This window comes from Thalassophryne amazonica, chromosome 13 (assembly GCF_902500255.1).
Source record: "Thalassophryne amazonica chromosome 13, fThaAma1.1, whole genome shotgun sequence".
In the NCBI taxonomy this organism is placed as follows: Eukaryota; Metazoa; Chordata; class Actinopteri; order Batrachoidiformes; family Batrachoididae; genus Thalassophryne; species Thalassophryne amazonica.
In genome coordinates, this window is record NC_047115.1 from 69068795 (window position 1) to 69091529 (window position 22735).

The 22735-nt window shown below is 45.6% G+C and overlaps 1 protein-coding gene across 1 annotated transcript in view; it reads right to left on the reverse strand.

Annotated features, from left to right (window-relative positions):
• Positions 1-22735, reverse strand: part of birc6 (baculoviral IAP repeat containing 6) — a 346340-nt gene that overhangs the window by 187831 nt on the left and 135774 nt on the right. The window contains exons 49-58 of the mRNA XM_034184474.1: positions 22434-22634; positions 21899-22178; positions 19716-19972; positions 19022-19130; positions 17783-18019; positions 16395-17256; positions 15932-16075; positions 14935-15064; positions 9978-10109; positions 9232-9393 (exon numbers count right to left, since the gene is read on the reverse strand). Of these exons, the coding sequence (XP_034040365.1) occupies positions 9232-9393; positions 9978-10109; positions 14935-15064; positions 15932-16075; positions 16395-17256; positions 17783-18019; positions 19022-19130; positions 19716-19972; positions 21899-22178; positions 22434-22634 (2514 nt within the window). The remainder of the gene's footprint in view (positions 1-9231; positions 9394-9977; positions 10110-14934; positions 15065-15931; positions 16076-16394; positions 17257-17782; positions 18020-19021; positions 19131-19715; positions 19973-21898; positions 22179-22433; positions 22635-22735) is intronic.

Genomic DNA, 22735 nt, shown 5'->3' on the forward strand with positions numbered 1-22735 from the left:
CCGGGCAAGTCATTTAGGCATGATACTGTGGGGGTCTTCGAGACAGGGATGATGGTGGCGGATGTGAAGCATGATGGTACAACTGCTTTAGCAACTAAGGTGACAGTGATTCAAGAACCTTCCTGGGATGTTATTGTGACCTTTCAGGTTTGTGTGATTTAGTCCACTGTAGTGCCCTGTGGCAAAGAGAGGAGGGGAAGTGTCCCAATCCTCAAAGCAGGCATAAAGGTATTGAGAGCATCAGGCAAAGCAGTGTCTCTGGGGCATTCGGTGTCCTTTCTGCCATCAACTTAACACCGGGCCACATGCTGCATGGGTCACTTGTGGTGGTGACCCTGAATCTTAAGAGCAGAGCCAGCCCTGGCCCTTTTAATGCCTGCAGTGAGGTTTCTCCTTGCTACCCTAAGTGCCTATGCATCACCAGCCCTGAATACCGATGCTTATGTTCTCAGAAGAGATTTGGCCTCTGCCGTCAGAGCTGTTAATTTATGATTTTTCAATCTTGACATGACAAGGCATCAGGAAAAATACCATGAAGGCAAATTGTGGGGGAGTGAACGAGGTCCCCCTGACCCCCATGGTTTTACAAGTGATGAAATTCCATCTTCCTAATTAAAAGTTAAAAGTGTTTAGTTATATATCTATATGAGGAAACCTGACAATGTACATAGGTGTGATTGGCAAAAGACAAAAAAGCAAGAAAATATACAGGGCGCCTACCACGACGCGACGCAACACACACACACACACACACACACACACACACACACACACACACACACACACACACACACACACACACACACACACACACACACACAGTGATATTACTTAAACACATTTAATAAAATACAGTGCAAAACAGTGCATACTGAATCTGTGTGTTGTGAAAGTGTAGGAACACGGACCCACAACAGGGGGCGCAATGAACGGACAATGGAGAAAGTAAATAACAATTTTTACTGTTGTGAAAATGCACAACCAATACAACAATTGACACTTTGGGTTTACACCGAATTCCACTGGTGTCGTGTGGGCAGGCTCGAAGGTAGGAGACGTCCGTCTCAGTCGAACCGGAACCACCCAGATCTCCTCTGCCACCGACCCCCGGAAATACTGGAACCGCCAAGTCCCGAATTCCCAGGTGGCCACTGCCTCCGCTCGTCGGATCCGGTACTGCTGGCAGGAGAGAGCAACAACACACAGATGTGGATGCGACAGCACCCAGCCACGGAGAGGGGAGAAGCCGCCTCCACCTCTTGACAATATACAGCAGGAAGGTGAGTACTTATTCAAGCAATTTAGCTGTTAGTAGTCAGCAGTCCTGAAACGGTTTACAAATCTTAGCTGGTTATTCAGAATATGAAGGCAGAGAATGTTACCTCAGTCTTAAGGCGATATCTCGGCACTGAGGTGGAGACGCCGTCCTCCTGATATACCTCGGTGCTGAGTAGAAACAGCTGTGTTTGGAGATGGGTGACAGCTGTCACCCAGATTACTCCCATGATGCGGTAGCGCCCTCTGGTGCCTGGAGCCCGCACTCCAGGCAGGGCGCCCTCTGGTGGTGGTGGGCCAGCAGTACCTCCTCTTCAGCGGCCCACACAACAGGACCCCCCCCTCAACGGGCGCCTCCTGGCGCACGACCGGGCTTGTCCGGATGGCGTCGGTAGAAGTCGGCCAGGAGGGCCGGGTCCAGGATGAAGCCCTTCTTCACCCAGGAGCGCTCCTCGGGGCCGTACCCCTCCCAGTCCACCAGATACTGAAAACCCCGGCCCATCCGACGGACGTCAAGGAGCCGGCGGACAGTCCAAGCCGGTGCTCCGTCGATGATCCGGGCAGGAGGCGGTGCCGGACCCGGGGTGCAGAGGGGTGAGGTGTGGAGAGGCTTGATCCGGGAAACATGGAAAACTGGATGGATCCGCAGTGAGGCCGGAAGCTGGAGCCTCACTGCGGCGGGGTTGATGACCTTGAGGATTTTATACGGTCCGATGTATCGTTCTTGCAGTTTAGGTGAGTCAACCTGTAGGGGAATGTCCTTGGTGGATAACCAGACCTCCTGCCCAGGACGATACTTGGGGGCCGGGGCTCGTCGCCGGTCTGCATGTTTCTTCGCCCTCGTCCGGGCCTGCAACAAGGCAGAGCGGGCGGCCCGCCACACCCGACGGCACTTCCGTAGGTGGGCCTGGACCGAGGGCACACCGACCTCTCCCTCAACCACCGGAAACAAGGGGGGCTGATACCCCAAGCACACCTCAAACGGGGAGAGGCCGGTGGCTGATGACACTTGACTGTTGTGGGCGTACTCGATCCAGGCCAGGTGGGTACTCCAGGCCGTCGGGTGCGCGGCTGTCACACAGCGAAGTGTCTGCTCCAGTTCTTGATTCGCCCGCTCTGCCTGCCCGTTGGTCTGGGGATGGTACCCAGACGAGAGGCTGACCGTGGCCCCCAGTTCCCGGCAGAAGCTCCTCCAGACATGCGAGGTGAACTGGGGACCGCGATCGGAGACGATGTCTGATGGTATGCCATGCAGACGGACGACGTGGTGGACCAGGAGGTCCGCTGTCTCCTGGGCCGTAGGGAGCTTCGGGAGGGCCACGAAGTGGGCCGCCTTGGAGAAACGGTCCACTATCGTGAAGATAACAGTGTGTCCCTGGGACGGCGGGAGACCCGTGACGAAATCCAGGCCGATGTGGGACCAGGGGCGATGAGGCACAGGCAATGGCTGTAGTTGCCCTGAGGTCTTTCTATGATCGGCCTTGCCCCTGGCGCAGGTGGTACAGGCCTGGACGTAGTCCCGGACGTCGGTCTCCAGGGATGCCCACCAGAAGCGTTGCCGGACGACTGCCACGGTCCTTCGCACCCCTGGGTGACAGGAGAGCTTAGAACCGTGACAGAAGTCCAGGACTGCGGCCCTAGCTTCTGGTGGGACGTACAGTCTGTTCTTTGGTCCGTTTCCGGGGTCCGGGACACGGGTCAGGGCCTCCCTGACGGTCTTCTCCACGTCCCAGGTGAGGGCGGCCACGATAGCGGACTCCGGGATGATGGGATCCGGGGGATCCGACGGTTCCGTTTTGACCTCATCTTCGTGCACCCGGGACAATGCATCCGATCTCTGATTCTTGGTCCCGGGGCGGTAGGTAATCCGGAAGTCAAAACGGCCAAAGAACAGTGACCAGCGGGCTTGCCTGGGGTTCAGACGCTTGGCGGTTCTGATGTACTCCAGGTTCCGATGGTCAGTGAAAACCGTGAATGGCACGGCTGTTCCCTCCAACAGATGTCTCCACTCTTCGAGGGCCTCTTTCACAGCAAGGAGTTCCCGATTGCCGACGTCATAATTCCGTTCAGCGGGGGTCAACCTGCGAGAAAAATAGGCACACGGGTGAAGGACCTTATCGGTCTTCCCGCTCTGGGAGAGCACCGCTCCTATCCCTGAGTCCGAGGCATCCACTTCAACCACTAACTGGCGGCTAGGATCGGGCTGCACCAGAACTGGTGCAGACGAGAAGCGCCGTTTCAACTCCTTGAACGCGGCCTCGCACCGGTCCGACCAGGTGAAGGGAACTTTTGGAGAGGTCAGGGCTGTCAGGGGGCTAACTACCTGACTGTAGCCCTTAATGAACCTCCTATAGAAATTAGCAAAACCGAGGAACTGTTGCAGCTTCCTACGGCTTGTTGGTTGGGGCCAATCTCTCACCGCCGCAACCTTGGCCGGGTCCGGGGCGACGGAGTTGGAGGAGATGATAAACCCCAGGAAGGACAAAGAAGTACGGTGGAACTCACACTTCTCGCCCTTCACAAACAGACGGTTCTCCAACAACCGCTGCAGAACCTGACGGACATGCCGGACATGAGTCTCAGGATCCGGGGAAAAGATGAGTATATCGTCCAGATACACGAAGACGAACCGGTGCAGGAAGTCCCGCAGGACATCGTTTACCAATGCTTGGAAGGTCGCGGGAGCGTTAGTGAGACCGAACGGCATGACCAGGTACTCAAAATGGCCCAACGGGGTGTTAAATGCCGTCTTCCATTCGTCTCCCTTCCGGATCCGAACCAAATGATACGCATTCCTAAGATCCAGCTTGGTGAAGATTTTGGCTCCATGCAAGGGGGTGAACACTGAATCCAACAAGGGCAACGGGTATCGGTTGCGAACCGTGATTTCGTTCAACCCCCTGTAATCAATGCATGGACGAAGCCCGCCATCTTTTTTACCCACAAAAAAGAAACCTGCACCCATCGGTGAGGTGGAATTCCGGATCAACCCGGCAGCTAATGAGTCCCGGATGTAGGTCTCCATTGATTCACGCTCCGGCCGTGAGAGGTTGTACAGCCTACTGGACGGGAACTCACTGCCTGGAACCAAATCAATGGCACAATCATACGGGCGGTGGGGAGGAAGCGTGAGAGCCAGATCCTTGCTGAACACGTCAGCGAGGTCATGGTACTCCGCCGGCACCGCCTTCAGATTGGGCGGGACTCGGACCTCCTCCTTAGCTTGGGAGCCGGGAGGAACCGAGGAACCTAGACACTCCCGATGGCAGGTTTCGCTCCACTGAACCACTACCCCGGACGGCCAATCGATCCGGGGATTGTGCTTTAGCATCCAGGGGAAACCCAAAACCACACGGGAGGTGGCCTGAGTCACAAAGAACTCGATCACCTCCCGGTGGTTACCTGACACCACCAGAGTTACTGGGGGTGTCTTATGCGTGATTGGTGGGAGTAGGGAGCCATCTAGCGCCCGAACCTGCACAGGCGAGGTAAGAGCCACCAGAGGGAGCCCTATCTCCCTGGCCCATCTACTGTCAAGCAGATTCCCCTCAGAGCCCGTGTCCACCAGTGCTGGGGCCTTCAGGGTTGAATCCTCAAACAGGATCGTGACTGGGAGTCGTGTAGCAATGTGGGTGTGTCCCACGTGAATGTTTTGACCCACCCCTGGCCCAGTCTCTAGGGGCGGGCGTTTGGCGTTTGACCGCTCGGGGCAGTCTCTCACATGGTGCTCTATTGAACCACAAACAAGACACGCTCCGTGGGTCCATCTCCTCTGTGCATCTGGTGCCCTAAATGTTGCCCTACTCGTGTCCCTAGCTTCGTCAGTAGGGGGAGCTGTGACCCCACGGAGCGCAGGAACAGAGGAGCGTGGGGAGGGCGGAGCCCGACCGGACCCGGAAGGGAGAGGGACGACGCGTGCCTGGCCACGCCCTTCGCCTCGTTCCCGGCGGCGTTCTTCTAACCGGTTGTCGAGTCGTATGACTAGATCGATGAGCCCATCTAAATCCCGCGGTTCGTCCTTAGCCACCAGGTGCTCTTTTAGGACCAGTGACAGTCCGTTTACAAAGGCAGCGCGGAGGGCAGTGCTATTCCAGCCGGATCTCGCCGCCGCGATGCGGAAGGCGACTGCATAGGCAGCTGCGCTCCGACGCCCCTGTCTTATTGACAGTAGTGCGGTTGAAGCGGACTCTCCTCTGTTGGGATGGTCGAACACTGTTCTGAGCTCCCGTACAAACCCATCGTAGGTATGAAGGAGCCGCGAGTGCTGCTCCCAGAGCGCTGTAGCCCAAGCGCGTGCCTCCCCGCGAAGCAGATTTATTACATAAGCTACTTTGCTAGCATCAGTCGCGTACATCACGGGACGCTGTGCGAAGACGAGCGAACACTGCATCAGAAAGTCCGCGCACGTCTCCACACAGCCTCCGTACGGCTCTGGAGGGCTTATGTATGCTTCTGGGGACGGAGGAAGGGACCGTTGAACGACCAGTGGAACGTCACTTTCGCGCGCAGGGTCCTCAGAAGGGAGAGCCGCAGCGGCGCCCGAAGGGCGCGCCTCCACTTGTGCGGCGAGAGCCTCCACCCTGCGGTTTAGGAGAACGTACTGCTCGGTCATTAAATCGATCCGAGAGGTGAAGGCGGTGAGGATCCGCTGCAACTCACCGAGTACCCCTCCCGGAGCCTCCGCCGCGCCTTGGTCTTCCATTGGCCGTTCAACAGCCGGTTGACGCCCCTCGGGGTCCATGACGCTGGCCGAGATATCCTGTTGTGAAAGTGTAGGAACACGGACCCACAACAGGGGGCGCAATGAACGGACAATGGAGAAAGTAAATAACAATTTTTACTGTTGTGAAAATGCACAACCAATACAACAATTGACACTTTGGGTTTACACCGAATTCCACTGGTGTCGTGTGGGCAGGCTCGAAGGTAGGAGACGTCCGTCTCAGTCGAACCGGAACCACCCAGATCTCCTCTGCCACCGACCCCCGGAAATACTGGAACCGCCAAGTCCCGAATTCCCAGGTGGCCACTGCCTCCGCTCGTCGGATCCGGTACTGCTGGCAGGAGAGAGCAACAACACACAGATGTGGATGCGACAGCACCCAGCCACGGAGAGGGGAGAAGCCGCCTCCACCTCTTGACAATATACAGCAGGAAGGTGAGTACTTATTCAAGCAATTTAGCTGTTAGTAGTCAGCAGTCCTGAAACGGTTTACAAATCTTAGCTGGTTATTCAGAATATGAAGGCAGAGAATGTTACCTCAGTCTTAAGGCGATATCTCGGCACTGAGGTGGAGACGCCGTCCTCCTGATATACCTCGGTGCTGAGTAGAAACAGCTGTGTTTGGAGATGGGTGACAGCTGTCACCCAGATTACTCCCATGATGCGGTAGCGCCCTCTGGTGCCTGGAGCCCGCACTCCAGGCAGGGCGCCCTCTGGTGGTGGTGGGCCAGCAGTACCTCCTCTTCAGCGGCCCACACAACACTGTGTCAGTTACTAATAGTATCGGGACAGGTTCATCCAGGAGTCGGCAAGACCTCATTTACGAAATTGGTTTGGCGTTTAGGGATGTGGCAAGGAAAGGGGTTGAGATGACATTGATGTGGGTTCTAGCACATACAGATATCCCAACAAATGAGAAGGTGGATAGGTTGGCCAAAAAAGCTGTGACAAATGAAAACAGACATCAGTATCAATCTTTCCAAAGCAGAGGGCAAAAGTGCACTGTCAGGAGGGAAATTAACTTACAATGGCAAAAATGCTGGGAGCAGGACACTAAGGGTAGCAACTTATTTTCAATAATCAGTATAGTGACAGAATTACACAGGTGGAAAAGAAAGGATGAAGTCACTATTGCTATGCTGAGAATTGGTCATACTTTCTTCACTAGTACTCATTTCCTCCTGGGAAAGCAACTCAATTCAATCTTTATATCTAAAGCACATTTAGAATGACAGCAGTCGACCAAAGTGCTGTACATAATTAAAAAATGGGCACCAAGATACGCCCAATAGTAAATAAATTAATTCAAAATAACAATAAAATTACAACAAGCAATAAAAAAGATAAACGACAAAGTAAAATAAAGAGTAAAAAATAGTAGGAGATAATTTAACAATTTTATTTAAATAGTGCCAAATCACAACAAAGCTGCCTCAGGTGCAACTCATAAATAAGGTCTAACCTTACCAACCCCGACAGCAAGCACACAGGCAACAGTGGTAAGGAAAATCTCCCTCGAATGATATTGAGGAAGAAACCTCAAGCAGACTAGACTCAAAGGAGTGACCCTCTACTTGGGTCATGCTACCGAAAGACGAGAAATAAGGTAAATTTGTAAGCATTAAGCAACAAGAAAAACAGAAAAAAATACTAAGGTGAAACAAAGATGCTCATTTAGGAAATGCCAGAGAAAAGAAATAGGTTTTTAAAGAGGCTTTAAAAGTCTCGATGGACAGGGATGAACTAATATCAAAGAGGAGACTATTCCAGAGCTTGGGGGCAGCCGCTGCAAAGGCTGTGTCACCTCTCATCTTTAATCTGGTTTTAGGCACCTCCAGCAGCAGTTGGTCAAAAGACCTTAAAGCTCTGGTTGGGGTGTAAGGAAAGAAGCTCCGAAAGATACACTGGGGCCAGGCCACTGAGGGCTTTAAGAACAATTTAAAGAAGTTTAAAATCAACCCGGTAATGGACCGGAAACCAGTGAAGAGTAGCCAAGACCGGCGTAATGTGGTCGGACATTTTCTTTCCCAAAAGAAGATGAGCAGCAGCGTTCTGATCCAAGCCAACATACAGAGAGTTACAATAATCTAGTCTACTTGTGATGAAGGCGTGGATAACCTTCTCAAGGTCAATCGTAGAGGAATATGGCTTGGACTTGGCTAGGAATCGAAGTTGAAGAAACTTGTTCTAATAACAGCACTGATCTGCTTATCAAATTTAAAATGGCTGTCAAAAATGACCCCAAGGCAACAGGACAGACTGTTTGGAATGTCAACATCCAGGAGTTCTCATGCACTGTAATAAATATTCCAGAGAAAGGCAAGAGCTTCTCTCAGAATTTAGAATAGGCCAGAAGGAAGTTTCTGTAGGAAGTATTTTAGACACAAGGTCAAGTGGGAGGGGGAAGTGTTGGCTTTTTAAATACTTGAAAGGCAGTGGACTCATCAAGAAGCTTTAGTAATGCTATAACGAACTGATGCAAAAGGTGGCAGCAATCCAATAAGGATGCCAGCTGCTGTAGAAGAAGAAAAAGACGAAAGGATGCGCTTGATTTCTTCACAGGAGCACCTTTTGAGAAGTAGCGCATTTCCAAAATGCCACAAGAAACCATAAAAAAAGAAATACAAGTTCTTAATTTACTCATACTTTTGAGTCAGTCTGGGTAAATTATCGGACCCATTGATTGTGCAGTCAAGGCTAAGCTAACGTTAGCTGATAAAACAGTGGTGCACTAACGTCACAATTTATTTTCAGTTACTCACCTCAGACAAATTCACAGAAACTTCAATGCTCAAACTGGGTGTGTGTATATGTCCAAAAAATAAGATTTCTGGTCACACTGACCAGCGTCTCTTGTTGACAGTCTGTCTGTGGGCGTCTGGCTCTGGTTGGCCAGTCGCACTCGGAACAGTCGTTGAGAAAATGCTCCTCCCAAGAGGGTGATGTCCGTCAATCATTTTTCTGTTTTTTTTTTTTTTTTTTTTGGGTCTTAATTTTGTGGTTATGACTCGAAGAAGCCCCCCCTCAAAAAGCTTCAGTCCCAAGTAAGAAGCAGCTATGGCTTTACAGTATCAATAGCACCTATCACAGTACAGTAAATTGTAAAGTTTAATGGGCATGTGAATTTTAAACCTTTGATTTATTCACATTTACAGTGAAGGATAACAAAAATAAATAAGGTTTTCATCAGCTCAAGTTATAGAAAAGGGCTTTAAAATGGTTAAAAGTGTTACCTGGTAGCAACTTGTGGTAGAGGTGGAAGACAGGCACGCTGATGGTTTTGGCAGAAGGATCCAGTCCAGAAGAAGCAGTCAACTTGTCGCTCATCACACGACCTCTTCTTGAAGGGGGACGAGGAGGGGTTGAAAGTGCTCGCTTAGATTGGGACTTTAAGCCTTTTGGGACAGACAGACACACAAATCTATTCACAGAATAACCAGTGCTATCCTGCTGCTCTAATCAGAAGAAAAAGTCATCTGTTACTAGAAAGGAAACAGATGTACATATGGTGTTTCAAGATGTCCTCAAAATTAGGGATTGATGACATTTTGATTTAAATAAATCCCCCACCCCTCCCTCAAAAAAAGAAAGACTGTTTAAACATTCTTATGAAAAAATCAGAGGACTTTCATTATAATAACAATGTTCAAAAAATATTGTTATAGCTGCACCCAGACAGAGGACTCATTAAGAAGCTCAACATGTTCCTACTGCATTTTGTAAAGAAAGCCTACAATTTTTTTTTTTTTTGTGATTGTGTCTAACTGTAGTCAGGATCGGTTAAAATGGAGGAGGAAACATTTTGTTTTATCTATGTGTATGTCCAGTGACAATAAAGGCCGTTCTTCTACCCAAACATTCCTTTTGAGTGGCATGGGAGGGAGAGAAGAGATGTCACTGGGCAGACAGGAAGATTGCCTTATTAGCCAAATCTTTGGCAAACACAAAACAAAGATGTTTAGGTAAGTGAAACAAATACCTGATGCTACAACCACACTGTAGTTGTCCTGAAAGCCACTCTCAGCTTTCATCTTCTCTTTCTCCTCATGATTCTTTTTCTCCTTGTCTTCTTTCTGCTCATTGATTAGCTTGGCTGTAATACTTGGAGTATCTGAGATAAAGAAATGGATGAATGGGACAGTGTGAAATTCCATTTTCCAAGAGATACTGTTCAGCATGTTTTTCCACAGAGATACAACAGTACTACAAACACTCATCATAGCAGAAGCACGTCAGTTCTGGTATCAACAGTTCAAGGTCTCCAGAGGTGAGCCATTTATCATGAAAATTCATGTCCAGAATCTAACAGGCAATAGCATCAGTGTTGACCTTGATGGTCAGAAAATTACACCACAAAAGCTCAGTGCAGCAACAGTCTGCTCCTGGGAGCTCTCCACTCACTTGTATTTATAGTATCTGCTGAACAATATTTTACCCATTTTAGCCCAAAAGTACCAAACCTTCCAATATGAACAATAATGTCCTAAAACATTTTCTGCCCAAACATCACTGTGGTCAACAGATCAACTACAGGTTGTTTTATTTTGTTTTGTTTTTTTTTACTTCCTACAGATACACATTTGGCTTGCTGTATGTTAAGCCAGCTGCATGCAAAATAATCCGTAATTTTTGCTTTGTTTTACAACTGCTGTGCAAAAATGAGCAATTATTCCCAAAATGATGAAATGGATCAAGGGTGAAAATAATCTATGATGTGTTAAAACAAATAAATAATAAAATATAGAGACAAAGCACATTTACAGTCTATAGAGTTAAAAATGAAATTTTGTTGATGCCTGTCATTACCACAGATACGGACGGGACCAGTGGTTACAGTCATTTCACCTACATTTTAAAGCTGGTACACCAAGAAGCTGTCACGTGGTGTGGCTCTATGTTTATCTACACTGTATGTGAAGCTCATCATAAAGCATCAACTTCAATATGGCTTGTGAAGTTTAACCTGCTAACCAAGTGGCTTTAAGTCAGCCTTGTTTGTGGAGGACTGTGTGATACACACCTGCCAGCTGTGGAAAAAAATGCAACAGGCAGTTTTAGCAGCAATGTTTTAAATATCTGCTGCAGTGACTAGAAATGGTTCTATTTCAATCCTCCTGACCACCAGAAGGCAGTGCTTAGCACCTGGATTATCCCACATGCATATGCACAGAGGTCAAGAATTTATACCAACAAAATCACATTGGTGAACATGACTAGGGCTGGGTACCAAACTTCGGTTCTTTTGTGGTACCGACCGAAATGCTTCGGTAGTACCGAGTATCGAAACATGCCTTGACTTTCGGTGCCAAGTTTTGATACCCAGAGGTTAATCACGTGCTAGAAGAGTGGTCCGCAGCTGTCCTCCTCTCAGCATTCAAGTCCGCCTGTGGATGTTACAGAGCACAAGCAGCCTGATTCAAAATCTCCACCACCGGACCCCACTTCAACTGCAACTTAATACGTGCATTGTTTTGAAGCTTGAAGCAATGAAGCACTGTTCCGACCCGCTGCTTCGGTTCTTTGCTTCGCTGCCTTTCAGAAGCGGCAAATCCGCTTCTTAACCCCCTCAGAGCCATTAAAATATGTCAATCGTGAGTCACTTTTGTGCAGATTAAAGTCACTAACTGGGACTCCTGTCTTGTTGCGAGAAAGAAACGTTCCGCTCAAACAGCACCAAACGCTGTGTGACCCTCTGCTGAGCGAGTCATGTTAGAAAGGTAAAGTCCGATCGGAATTAATAACTTCAAAGCGAATCGCCGTTTAAATCAAATGACACCTCTTTCCAAACGTTGTAATACAAACAATAAACTGCAATCAATCAAAAGTTTTTTCCCTCCCAACATGTTCTGCACTGACATACCGCAGCTGGCTGAGCTCAGCTCAGATGCTATGGAGAGACATTCATGCCAAAATGTCTGAAAGGAAATGCTTTTGACAAAAACTACAGTGTTTTCAAGTGTTCTTTTGCACTGGAAATTAACTGTTGCTTATTTTTCTGTAAGAAAACTGCTTGGAGTGGAAAATTACCATAGCTGAAAAATAAAACTCAAGATTTGTACTATGTGTAATGTAATTTTGTTTTTGTTAGCACTTATCTTATAAAACTGGTATCGAAAAAAGTATCGTTCAGGAACCGGTATCGAAGTGAAAGTATCGAAATTGGTACCGGTACTGAAAATTTTTGATTGATACCCAGCCCTAAACATGACCTGGGTGACGTCAGGAACAATATATAAGACTGTCTCACCCAACATTCTGTTCTTTCTACATCTCTCGCATAGAGCAGCAGGTCAGAATATTTCAGAAGCTGCAAGGCAACAACTTCCTTTCTTTTTTCTCAACTGGACTACCACTCACGGTGAAATCGGCTTACGATGAGTAAACGTTGGTGGCTTAACTCGTTAAAGTTTGTGTTAATTCACAGACCGCTGGTGTATTTTTTTTTTTTTATTATTATTAAACAGCATGTTGAGAGTGTTTTCCCACTCCATATATCCAAGCAGCTATAGCCAGGACAATATGGATTTGTATAACGGCTGAGTGGATCCTTGTCATTTGATTGGCGGGTTGTATGAAAATTCAGTAAGGTATATTCTAATTCTATTCAATTCTAAGGTGGAATTATGCTAGTATACTAAGGTATATTTAAATATCTAAAAAGGAAGAGTAAAATAGAAGAGTAGAGTAGAGCCACTTAGGTGCCTGGTCTTGAGAACCAGGGATGGTAGGTTCATGTCATGGTAGGTATGTCACATGACATGGATTATTCATAGTATTTGCAGTTGTGTTTCAATGACCGTGCAATAGTTCTTTATTAGTGTGCAATTTTGTGTTATTTGAAATTTGCTATTGCATGCCCGAGCACCGCATGCGCCTAGACTACAGGGGGTGGTGTTTCGCTAAACATGACGGTGTCTGTTTTGCTGACAGATGACGATGTGAAGGAGCTAACTGACGGTGCTAATTCTTCTAACACACACACACACACACACACACACACACACACACACACACACACACACACACAAAAACAATCCACTCTGCTATAAGCCTTCTGGAAGCATGAAGAGCTGTTACGATGAAAAGCTGAAAAACTGACGCGATTTTTCGCTGAACTGGGCTTTTTTTTTGTGGAAGTACACTAAGTCAGTGCAATGGCATGACAGACTACATCGTCGCAATTTGGACTCCAATGGACTCCTGTGTTCTCTCGCTGCAAAACTGCCTTGACATGTTTGTGCTCCAGGTCATAAACAAACCACAACACATGTCCACTTTCCCACCGCTTCGTCACTTTTTCTTTGCATTTTCACTTTGTTTGTGTGTAATTTGCCCAAAAACCCACTGACAATGGCGTGTTTTTCTTCCCCCGGAAGTAGAGAAATTACGTCATATGCGTCATATTTTACCCCTTTAGCGCCCGCCCTCAAACGAGACTGCAGTGCCCAATTTTCTATCCACCTAGAACATTTCCACATGAACCTGCTGAAAGCTCTCGTCCAAAATCTTGTAGTCCTTTAATGCCAATATATACTCAACAAAAATATAAACGCAACACCTTTGGTTTTGCTCCCATTTTGTATGAGATGAACTCAAAGATCTAAAATTTTTTCCACATACACAATATCACCATTTCCCTCAAATATTGTTCACAAACCAGTCGAAATCTGTGATAGTGAGCACTTCTCCTTTGCTGAGATAATCCATCCCACCTCACAGGTGTGCCATACCAAGATGCTGATTAGACACCATGATTAGTGCACAGGTGTGCCTTAGACTGCCCACAATAAAAGGCCACTCTGAAAGGTGCAGTTTTGTTTTATTGGGGGGGGGATACCAGTCAGTATCTGGTGTAACCACCATTTGCCTCATGCAGTGCAACACATCTCCTTCGCATCATCCATGAAGAGAACACCTCTCCAACGTGCCAAACGCCAGCGAATGTGAGCATTTGCCCACTCAAGTTGGTTACGACGACGAACTGGAGTCAGGTCGAGACCCCGATGAGGACGACGAGCATGCAGATGAGCTTCCCTGAGACGGTTTCTGACAGTTTGTGCAGAAATTCTTTGGTTATGCAAACCGATTGTTCCAGCAGCTGTCCGAGTGGCTGGTCTCAGACGATCTTGGAGGTGAACATGCTGGATGTGGAGGTCCTGGGCTGGTGTGGTTACATGTGGTCTGCGGTTGTGAGGCTGGTTGGATATACTGCCAAATTCTCTGAAATTCCTTTGGAGACCACTTATGGTAGAGAAATGAACATTCAATACACGAGCAACAGCTCTGGTTGACATTCCTGCTGTCAGCATGCCAATTGCACGCTCCCTCAAATCTTGCAACATCTGTGGCATTGTGCTGTGTGATAAAACTGCACCTTTCAGAGTGGCCTTTTATTGTGGACAGTCTAAGGCACACCTGTGCACTAATCATGGTGTCTAATCAGCATCTTGATATGGCACACCTGTGAGGTGGGATGGATTATCTCAGCAAAGGAGAAGTGCTCACTGTCACAGATTTCGACTGGTTTGTGAACAATATTTGAGGGAAATGGTGATATTGTGTATGTGGAAAAAATTTTAGATCTTTGAGTTCATCTCATACAAAATGGGAGCAAAACCAAAAGTGTTGCGTTTATATTTTTGTTGAGTGTAATATATATAAGATATAACTTTAATAGTAGCTTGCTCTGGCGGATCAGATTTTTTTTTCTAATTTATAAATAGAAGGGGAAGCGGGTGAATAGAAGTTAGAGAAGACAGCTTGTAACGAGATGTTCAATTTCCCGATCAGATGGGAAAAATTTCTTAAGGTACACTTGAACAAGGTCATCAATCCTAAAGTTGCCCATGGAGTGCAGCTGAGCACCTCACATGGCAGCAGCAGGTGCTGCACATAAATGCAGTCTGTTTACCATTTTATTTATTTTGCAAACATACCAGATACACGGTCCAGGACCTCAGCCAGCGTGGTGGATATCGGCAGATGCAGTGTTCTGTACTTGTGACCTGCTCCGTACATGGGATGCTGAATCATATGGCTGGTGGCATTGATGCGACCTTTGTATAGCTGAGACCAGATAACAACAATAAGGGCATTATGCTGATGTATAGAACAACGAACAATTAGCATAATTACAAAAAAAAAAAAATTCCATTTAGCAGAAACTGTCTGCAGTACCCAGACTTCATCAATGAAAAATCTGAGCATTTTCATGCCCCCACCACACACACCCCCCCAATATCTACATTCAGACCTTTTTGACATTCATTGAGCTGCGTAAAGTGTGTTACAGTAAGGTGTCAAAGACATGTTAGACCAGGCATACATCAGGGTGTGGGGATCACTGATGAGTTGTCTGCTTTTACTGCTGCACTGTCCGTTTGTGGTCAAATACACCATCGATTCTTTATGTTTGATAACTAATTACTGGTTTTGGGGCTTGTTTTTTGTTTTATGCTTGCCAGGAAATATCACAGAGTTGTGTGTGTGTTACATCCAGCAAGCTGTCTAATCTGTCACTTGCCACTTTGACATCTGGTGCAAGAGGTTTCAACACATGCACAAAGTCACACTACACATGTCTCTGAATGCACTACGTGTACACACTACACAAAGGCTTTTAAAGGCAGCACACAACGCATTAAATAAAAAACTTTTGTGGCCGTGACTAATTCTTTAACATTATTTTATTAGCTTAATGACCAAATGTCCAATTTCAGATGTTTTCTATTTTGTGCAGAACAATGACATCTTCAGGCAGCTTACTGTTAGACCAAATACCTAAGTGACTACTTCCACTGTAAACTCTGGCAGAAGCTGACAATTAGCTAATGGCTACATTTCTGAATTTGTTACTATTCAAGTTAAACGATTATCCAAACATTTACTGTTTATGAAAGGGGGAGAAGTTCAACAACAGAGAGATCTACCCACTGGACAAGGAGACTGGAGGAAGACTGTGACTTTCTCATCCTCCAGCATGAGCTGCAGGAAAAGCCTGCGAATGAAACCTGAGATGTTTCCAGAGATCGGCACATTGCTTTGCTGGGGTGCAGACTGGAACAGCTCACAGAGAACCTGCAGGGGGCGACCATCATCTTAAACACTGAATTGACATATATAAAAATGACTGCATCTGAGTTGGAAAAACTGCAAATAAATGAACTATGAAGAATGTTTAACTGATAACAGCAAGGCATTAGCAGGTTGCACATTTTTGAGAAATCTTATTCTAAATCAACAACTTGCTAAAGAATGTGATGATGTAACAATGAAACCCTGACAGACTGTCAAGAACATCAGCATCTATTTCTGGGATGTAAAAATTGAATTTTTAATATCTCAATGTGAAGCTACAATTCCCCTGATCAAAAGAGAGTGAAATGTAACGCCGAACCTGTGCCATGAGTCGCTGGTTGTTGGGGTGACAGGAAATACACTGGAGAAAGAAGGCCACAGTGGCGTTCTCCAGAGCTGTCCTCTGCTGCGTGGTGAGGCCTCCCGTGTGCCCAGAAGATGCAAGTGAGAACCGTGAACCTGATGGCTGAGGACTGGATGGAGGGGGACATCCGGCAGAAACAGGCCCCAAAGGCTGACAACCTGCACTGGCAGCAGCACTGGCACTGGAGTGGCACAGCAGGAAAAGAAGTGCTGTCCAGAGCGGGTTGACCTCCGGCCCACCTAACCAGTCTTTCATGGCATGACTGTTGCCTACTTCTGTTAGGAAGCGCAGCACGGGAGCCGCCAGCTCCGCAGCCAGCGGAGGCCGAATGTGTGAGGAGGAAGAGGGTGAGTGATACTGGTGATGGTGGTGACGTCGCTCAGCGTGTGCAGCAGGTAGCGGCAGGTCAGCGCTAGCCAGAAGACCGACGCAGAATTGGGCTAAACTGCGAACCAGCAGGGAGGGTAAGCCAGAGTCTAAAAGCTGCTCAATGGCCCCTGTTGACTGCGAAGCAGCAGCAAGTGTCGTCAGCTGTGACTCTGTCAGATTAATGGGGGGTCTTGCATGCTTTGAGTCATCCGTAAGACTAGCAGCAGTGGTGTTGGCATCGTGTTGCTTTTTGCCATCGTCAGTCATAGCAAGGCGGCGATGCTGTGCTTGAGAGTGGTTGGCGCTGGGGGCTGAAATGATTCCCATCCAGGACATTAGAAGAGAGAAATAGCTCGGATGTATGTGGCACATGGAGCACAGCAGGCTGTCGACTGCCTTCTTCAACACGATGTTACAGGGCAATGACATGGACCAGTTATACAGCAGCCTGGAGAGAAAGAAAAATACACTCAGGTCCATTAGTATTTGGATGATTCTTTGTAGTTCAGCCTCTCCATGTCACCACAATGGTGTTAAAATGAAACAATGTGCTTATAGCACAGACTTTCAGCTTTAACTCAAGGGGATTAACAAAAATAACCCCATTAACCATTCCACAATTACAACCAATTTCATGCACACTCTCTCCATTTGATGTGGCTTCCCTCGCCAGTCATCTTTTTGCATGGAGACCAGTGATCAATGATCAGTGATCATAGCTGGAACATTTATATTGACATATACTGCACTGTAAATTTTGATAGTCATGGGAACATTAATTCCATGTTTATTAAGAACTGTGCATAAAGCTCCCTCAGTTTAGTTGCTCACAAATGATTTCATGCAATTCATGAATTATAAAGTCCATTTGAAAATGCACACAAGAGTCCTCACCCAAACTTTAAAACAGTACAGCCCAAGTTGTAGCTCTGCTTTTTTATTTTTTTTGCTGTAATGAGAAAAGTCTGACTCACTCAAACAGCTCTGTGCTGAGCAATGCAGGGAGGTCGTAATCAACGGGGAGCTCATAGCTGTGCCACAAGATGGCTGCTACACAGTGGAGGTGGGAAGGTGAAGGCATAAGGAGCCCATACTCCCGCAACGAAGCAGAGTAGGAGCCATCACTGTTGCAATTGAAGCCAATGGGACTGCTCAGCTTGTGGGCAGCAACCCGTGAAGAATCATGGACCCACTGGAGAAGAGCCTGGATCCTGCATGGTTACAAGGTGCAGAATTGAAACATTACTGGTTCTTATTGGTGCTGTTTTGAAGACACCAAAATCTGCTGAATTTCTCCACTCCCTCAATCTGAGCTGCCTCACAGCAGGATTTCTAACCAACAAAATTTAACACCAACAAGTTAACACCTTTTATCAATATTTAAAATTAGGGATGCACCGATACTGCTTTTATGAGTACATACATTTGGGTACTCACCGAGACAGAGTACCAATACAAATACTTAATGATACCACTACAGTTTTATGACGACTTTGAAAACATGTTTTTTTCATCAGTTGTTCCTTACTTTTTGACTGTAACTGCTACCAATATTATTAGCTTTGTTTTTATCTGCAGACATTTCACTTAAATCATGTAATATCACTTTTTGACTACAACAAATTGTCCTTTAACATTAACTGTGTGTTTCTTAACAAAAATTACACTGCCAGACATCTCACTGAAATGTAACCTGTGGATTTCAGCACTCCAAAGTATACAACACCAGGAACAGAAGTGAAATTGTCTATCAATAACTTTACTTATGTCTGTGAGACACCCCAGCTCCCCACCCCCCCGGTCCCCAGAAATCAGTAATACAAAGCCTCAAGGGATCACCCAAATACACGCTTATGCTAAACATTAATGAAATTTGCCTACTGGTTCTTGAAATATTCCATTACCAAGCGAAAACGGACGGACAGACAGGCTGATCGCTATAACCTGCAGTATTTCATGCCAGGGATAATAATATACAAACCTAAAAGGAAACGAAATCTAAAAAATTAGAACAACTGACATTTTAAACCAAAGTGTCTTTGAAAAAACATTCAACTTGTGTGAAATTTTGCAAAGTATGAACATTTTACAAAATGGTTGTCATGGTTTACTTGCATTTTACTGCAATCAGATTTTTGTATGAATCTTATCGCAAAAAGGAACATCTGATTTATTTGGGTTGGGGATGTGGGGGGACTGAATGCTTTTTGTACCTGTCTTTGGTCCCAGGGTCCTGTGTAGTGCCCAGCTGGTACAGAATATCAATGGTGGAATCTGAGGAAAGGCCATTTAATCGTCCAAACAGCAGGGGACTATTTAAATCTGCAAAGTACAGACAAAGCAATATTAAAGCCTATTGTTAAACCAAACTGGCTTTTCACACAATTCTTGATCAAGTGTACATGAATTATGACACATTTTCATCATAATTTCCTCCCTGTCAAAATTTGACCTTCACATGTAAGATTTAGATGGGCCACAAAAATGTTGAACAAAAAAAAAAAAAATGAATTCCAGTTTAACGGTCCTATTTCATAGAACACATGCACTCGCAACTTGGTGGGGGACTGACAGTTTATCATCATGGAAGACATAGTGTCTTGTGATATATGCAAGTTGAAAACCCCAGGTTTAAAACCACAGCATGTCACCGAGTGCCAAAGATTAACAAAGTAAATATAAATTTACTTTTTGTACTTTGACAAGTGATGCTATTCCTACACCATTCAGCACATCTGAATGTAAATACTGACCATCAATGCTGAGTTCATATTCATTATGAGAGTTCAACTTCAATATTACAAGAGTCAACTCTTAATAAAATTGTCAATACCCCAATATTTATTGGACTGAATGCAGGTGTTCTTATCTGATTAACGCCTCTCCCCTCAGCTGTGGGTGACTCACTTGCAGGGTCGGTGCCTGAGGCCGCACAGTTCCTCAGCAAAATGTCAATGAGTTTCAGTCCGATGCGTGTAGACTGCAAGCCAATCTTGACCAACACAGCCTCGATATTAGGCGAGTGCATTCCACAGTAAGGTGACATGAGCAGCGCTGCACAGGTCTGCAGTAGGTTAGCAGTGGGTGCTGCAGCACTGGCCATCATGGCCTCCAACTCACTCACATGGGTTAAACAATGGTGAAGCAGACGTAGCCATCCGATGCTGTACAGGAAGACAAAGAATATAAGATGTTGTCTTGTGGAAAGCGCCTTGAGGCAACTTTGTTGTGATTTGGTGCTATATAAATGAAAATAAATTAAAACTGAAATTGTTGCACACACGAAGAAAAGTCACTTTAACTATGTATGCAGGTTAACCATGAGTAGGTACTTTGTGTACAAAGTTCAATCAGCATTTCAAATTTGTATTTCAACAACAAAGCACTTGGTGGAAGGAACATATGCACGGGTGCACCAACATATCTGACGGATTTTGACCATGTTAAATGATGGACGAAAATGTGAGTAAAATATCTGCTTTGAAAAAAAAGAAAGAAAAGTTTAAAAGGGCTCAATGTAATCATCTGGTGTACTGTCTATCTGTACAATTAGTAAGCTAAAAACTCGAAGCTAAAAATGTAAAGGTAACCTTAGTGTGTTTAAATGGTTACGAACCAATTTCTTCCATACTTGCCAAATTATCTTGTTGAGCCTGTACAATCATTCCACAGAGACTGCACTCATTCAAGTGGTGAACGATTCGCTGCTCGTCATGGATGCAGCTTCCATGTCAGTGTCGCCGTTAATGAACTTCAGTGTAAACTTTGATACAGGTGATATCATGGTATTTTGTTGGAGGAAAAAAAAAAATCTACCGATACAGCATTAGATTGCATACGTCTTCTGCAGATATTATACTTGCACAGAAGAGAATGCAAGCACAAAAAACTCAATCCAGCATACATGCTTAACAGTTTAACAGCTCTGGCATGGATTAAGAAATGAAAAAAAACTACCTTCATGCCAAGCTGTTCCTTAATGTTTTTATCTGTTCATTTTTACATGATAAACAGATTTTTATACAGATAATCAATTCCAGTTACAGCAGCACTGTAGAAGTAAAACTGGAACAGAAAGTAACTGCCTGAACAACATCGCAGTTGTTCAGAATAGTCATCCTCCGGCTCATTATATCATTCACAACTGTATCTGAAAACTCAAGAACCGTAAAACTCTCAAAATCAAATTTTTATACATTAATGGTGTGAGGTCAAAGCTCTGTTTGCCAAAGAAAAAAATAAATCATACATATCTGACAATTCTAAATGCTGTTTTAATATTTTATGTTTCACAAGTCGGAAATGTACCGGAAGCCCTGGCATGCTCACATCGCCCACTAGATGGCAACAAAAGCTGCTCAAATGTGTAGCAAGGTCTTCATTCATTTGAAAAGTTAACTTTTGCTGAAAATAAGATGGATTGACAGCCAAAAATTCCTTGCCTTGTTGTGTCACTTACCCTAGTGGGCAACTTACCTGTATGCCAAAATGTCTGAAATGTTTTTGAAAATGGACATTTAATGGCAGCTGAGTTTCATCAACGTTTTAAACTAGACTTAAAGCGTTTTGACTGCATGTAATCTATACGTTGTAATTGATTTTTCAACAAATCAATGTTTTAAATTTTTAAAGTAATGTTGGAAAACATACAAACAAACAAACACACAAACAAACACACACACACACATTTAAATATTGTGTTTTATGCAGTTGCCGTTTTATGGTGTTTTATTTTGTGAATCACAACAATAAATATTGTTGTGGTACAAAAATGTAACCAAAAATTTGTCCCACTACAAAATTCTGAATAAAGACAAAGGCAGGTGTGGAAAACTTTCTGTGGCAGATCTTGCATTATGTTCCTTTTTTGGATACATCATTCCAAACCGTCTTGGGTACTCATATCAGGAGAAAGTTTGAAAGAAATCCTATTCTACTCGACAAACCTTTGCAATTAGTCTCACGGCATCTTTAAAAAGTCTGCTGACCACAGATTTACAGAGTTTGTATCGCCACATCCCACATTTGCATCGGCAACAAACACATGTAGCTAACGTAATGCTTGAAACACACAATACTGGTGGTGGTACCTGGTTTTAGAAACTTGATCCTCAGAAGGCAGGAAGGGGTTGTTAACAGTTGCAGAAGAGGTATTACCGAATGCAGTCAATCCTAACAGTTTGATCTGAGAAAGGCCCAGAGTACTGGCGTCACGAGGCCGGTGCAGTCTCAGACAGATCGCTGATGCAACCTCTGCCTTCACCAACTGGATCTTTATGTATGTCAGACCGCTGGTGATGACTGGGGTGGAAAGCGGCAACATGTTGACCCCATCAGCACTGATCTCCACAGAGACAGAGGATGGGCATGCTGGTTTGATTAGAGGAAAGAGCAACAACATTGAAAGCTCAGTTTTCATTTTAGTGGAAATGTAAATTTTTGTTGATAAGCTCCCTTTTCAAATGCTGACTTAAGTAGTATTTCACAACAAATAAATGTCACCATGGTGGCCACTATCCACAACATACACAGCACAAACAACCCAAGCAATTTCAAATGCATTTTTGCTGAGACTGCATCAACAAAACCAAATTCAGTTATTAAAAGACATCCTGTGCTACTCACTAGCCAAAGAAGCAAGATGTGGTTGGATGTGGACCTCCTTTAGCAAAACAGCAGCAGGAAGATGGATGGTGAGATCACACCAGGCCTCCTCAGGCAGAAATATATAGGACCAGGCTGCTGAGCGGGCACGGCGGTGGGGCGGTGTAGCCTGGAGCAGGACCTCTGCTGGCTGTGCTGTGGGGCTGCTGGATGTGATGGTGCCTGAAAAGAGACAACTAAACCATTTAAAGTCAAAACAACTACTCAGATCTTATGGATGAAAATACATTACAAATACATAATATAAATAAGTTAAAGTTACA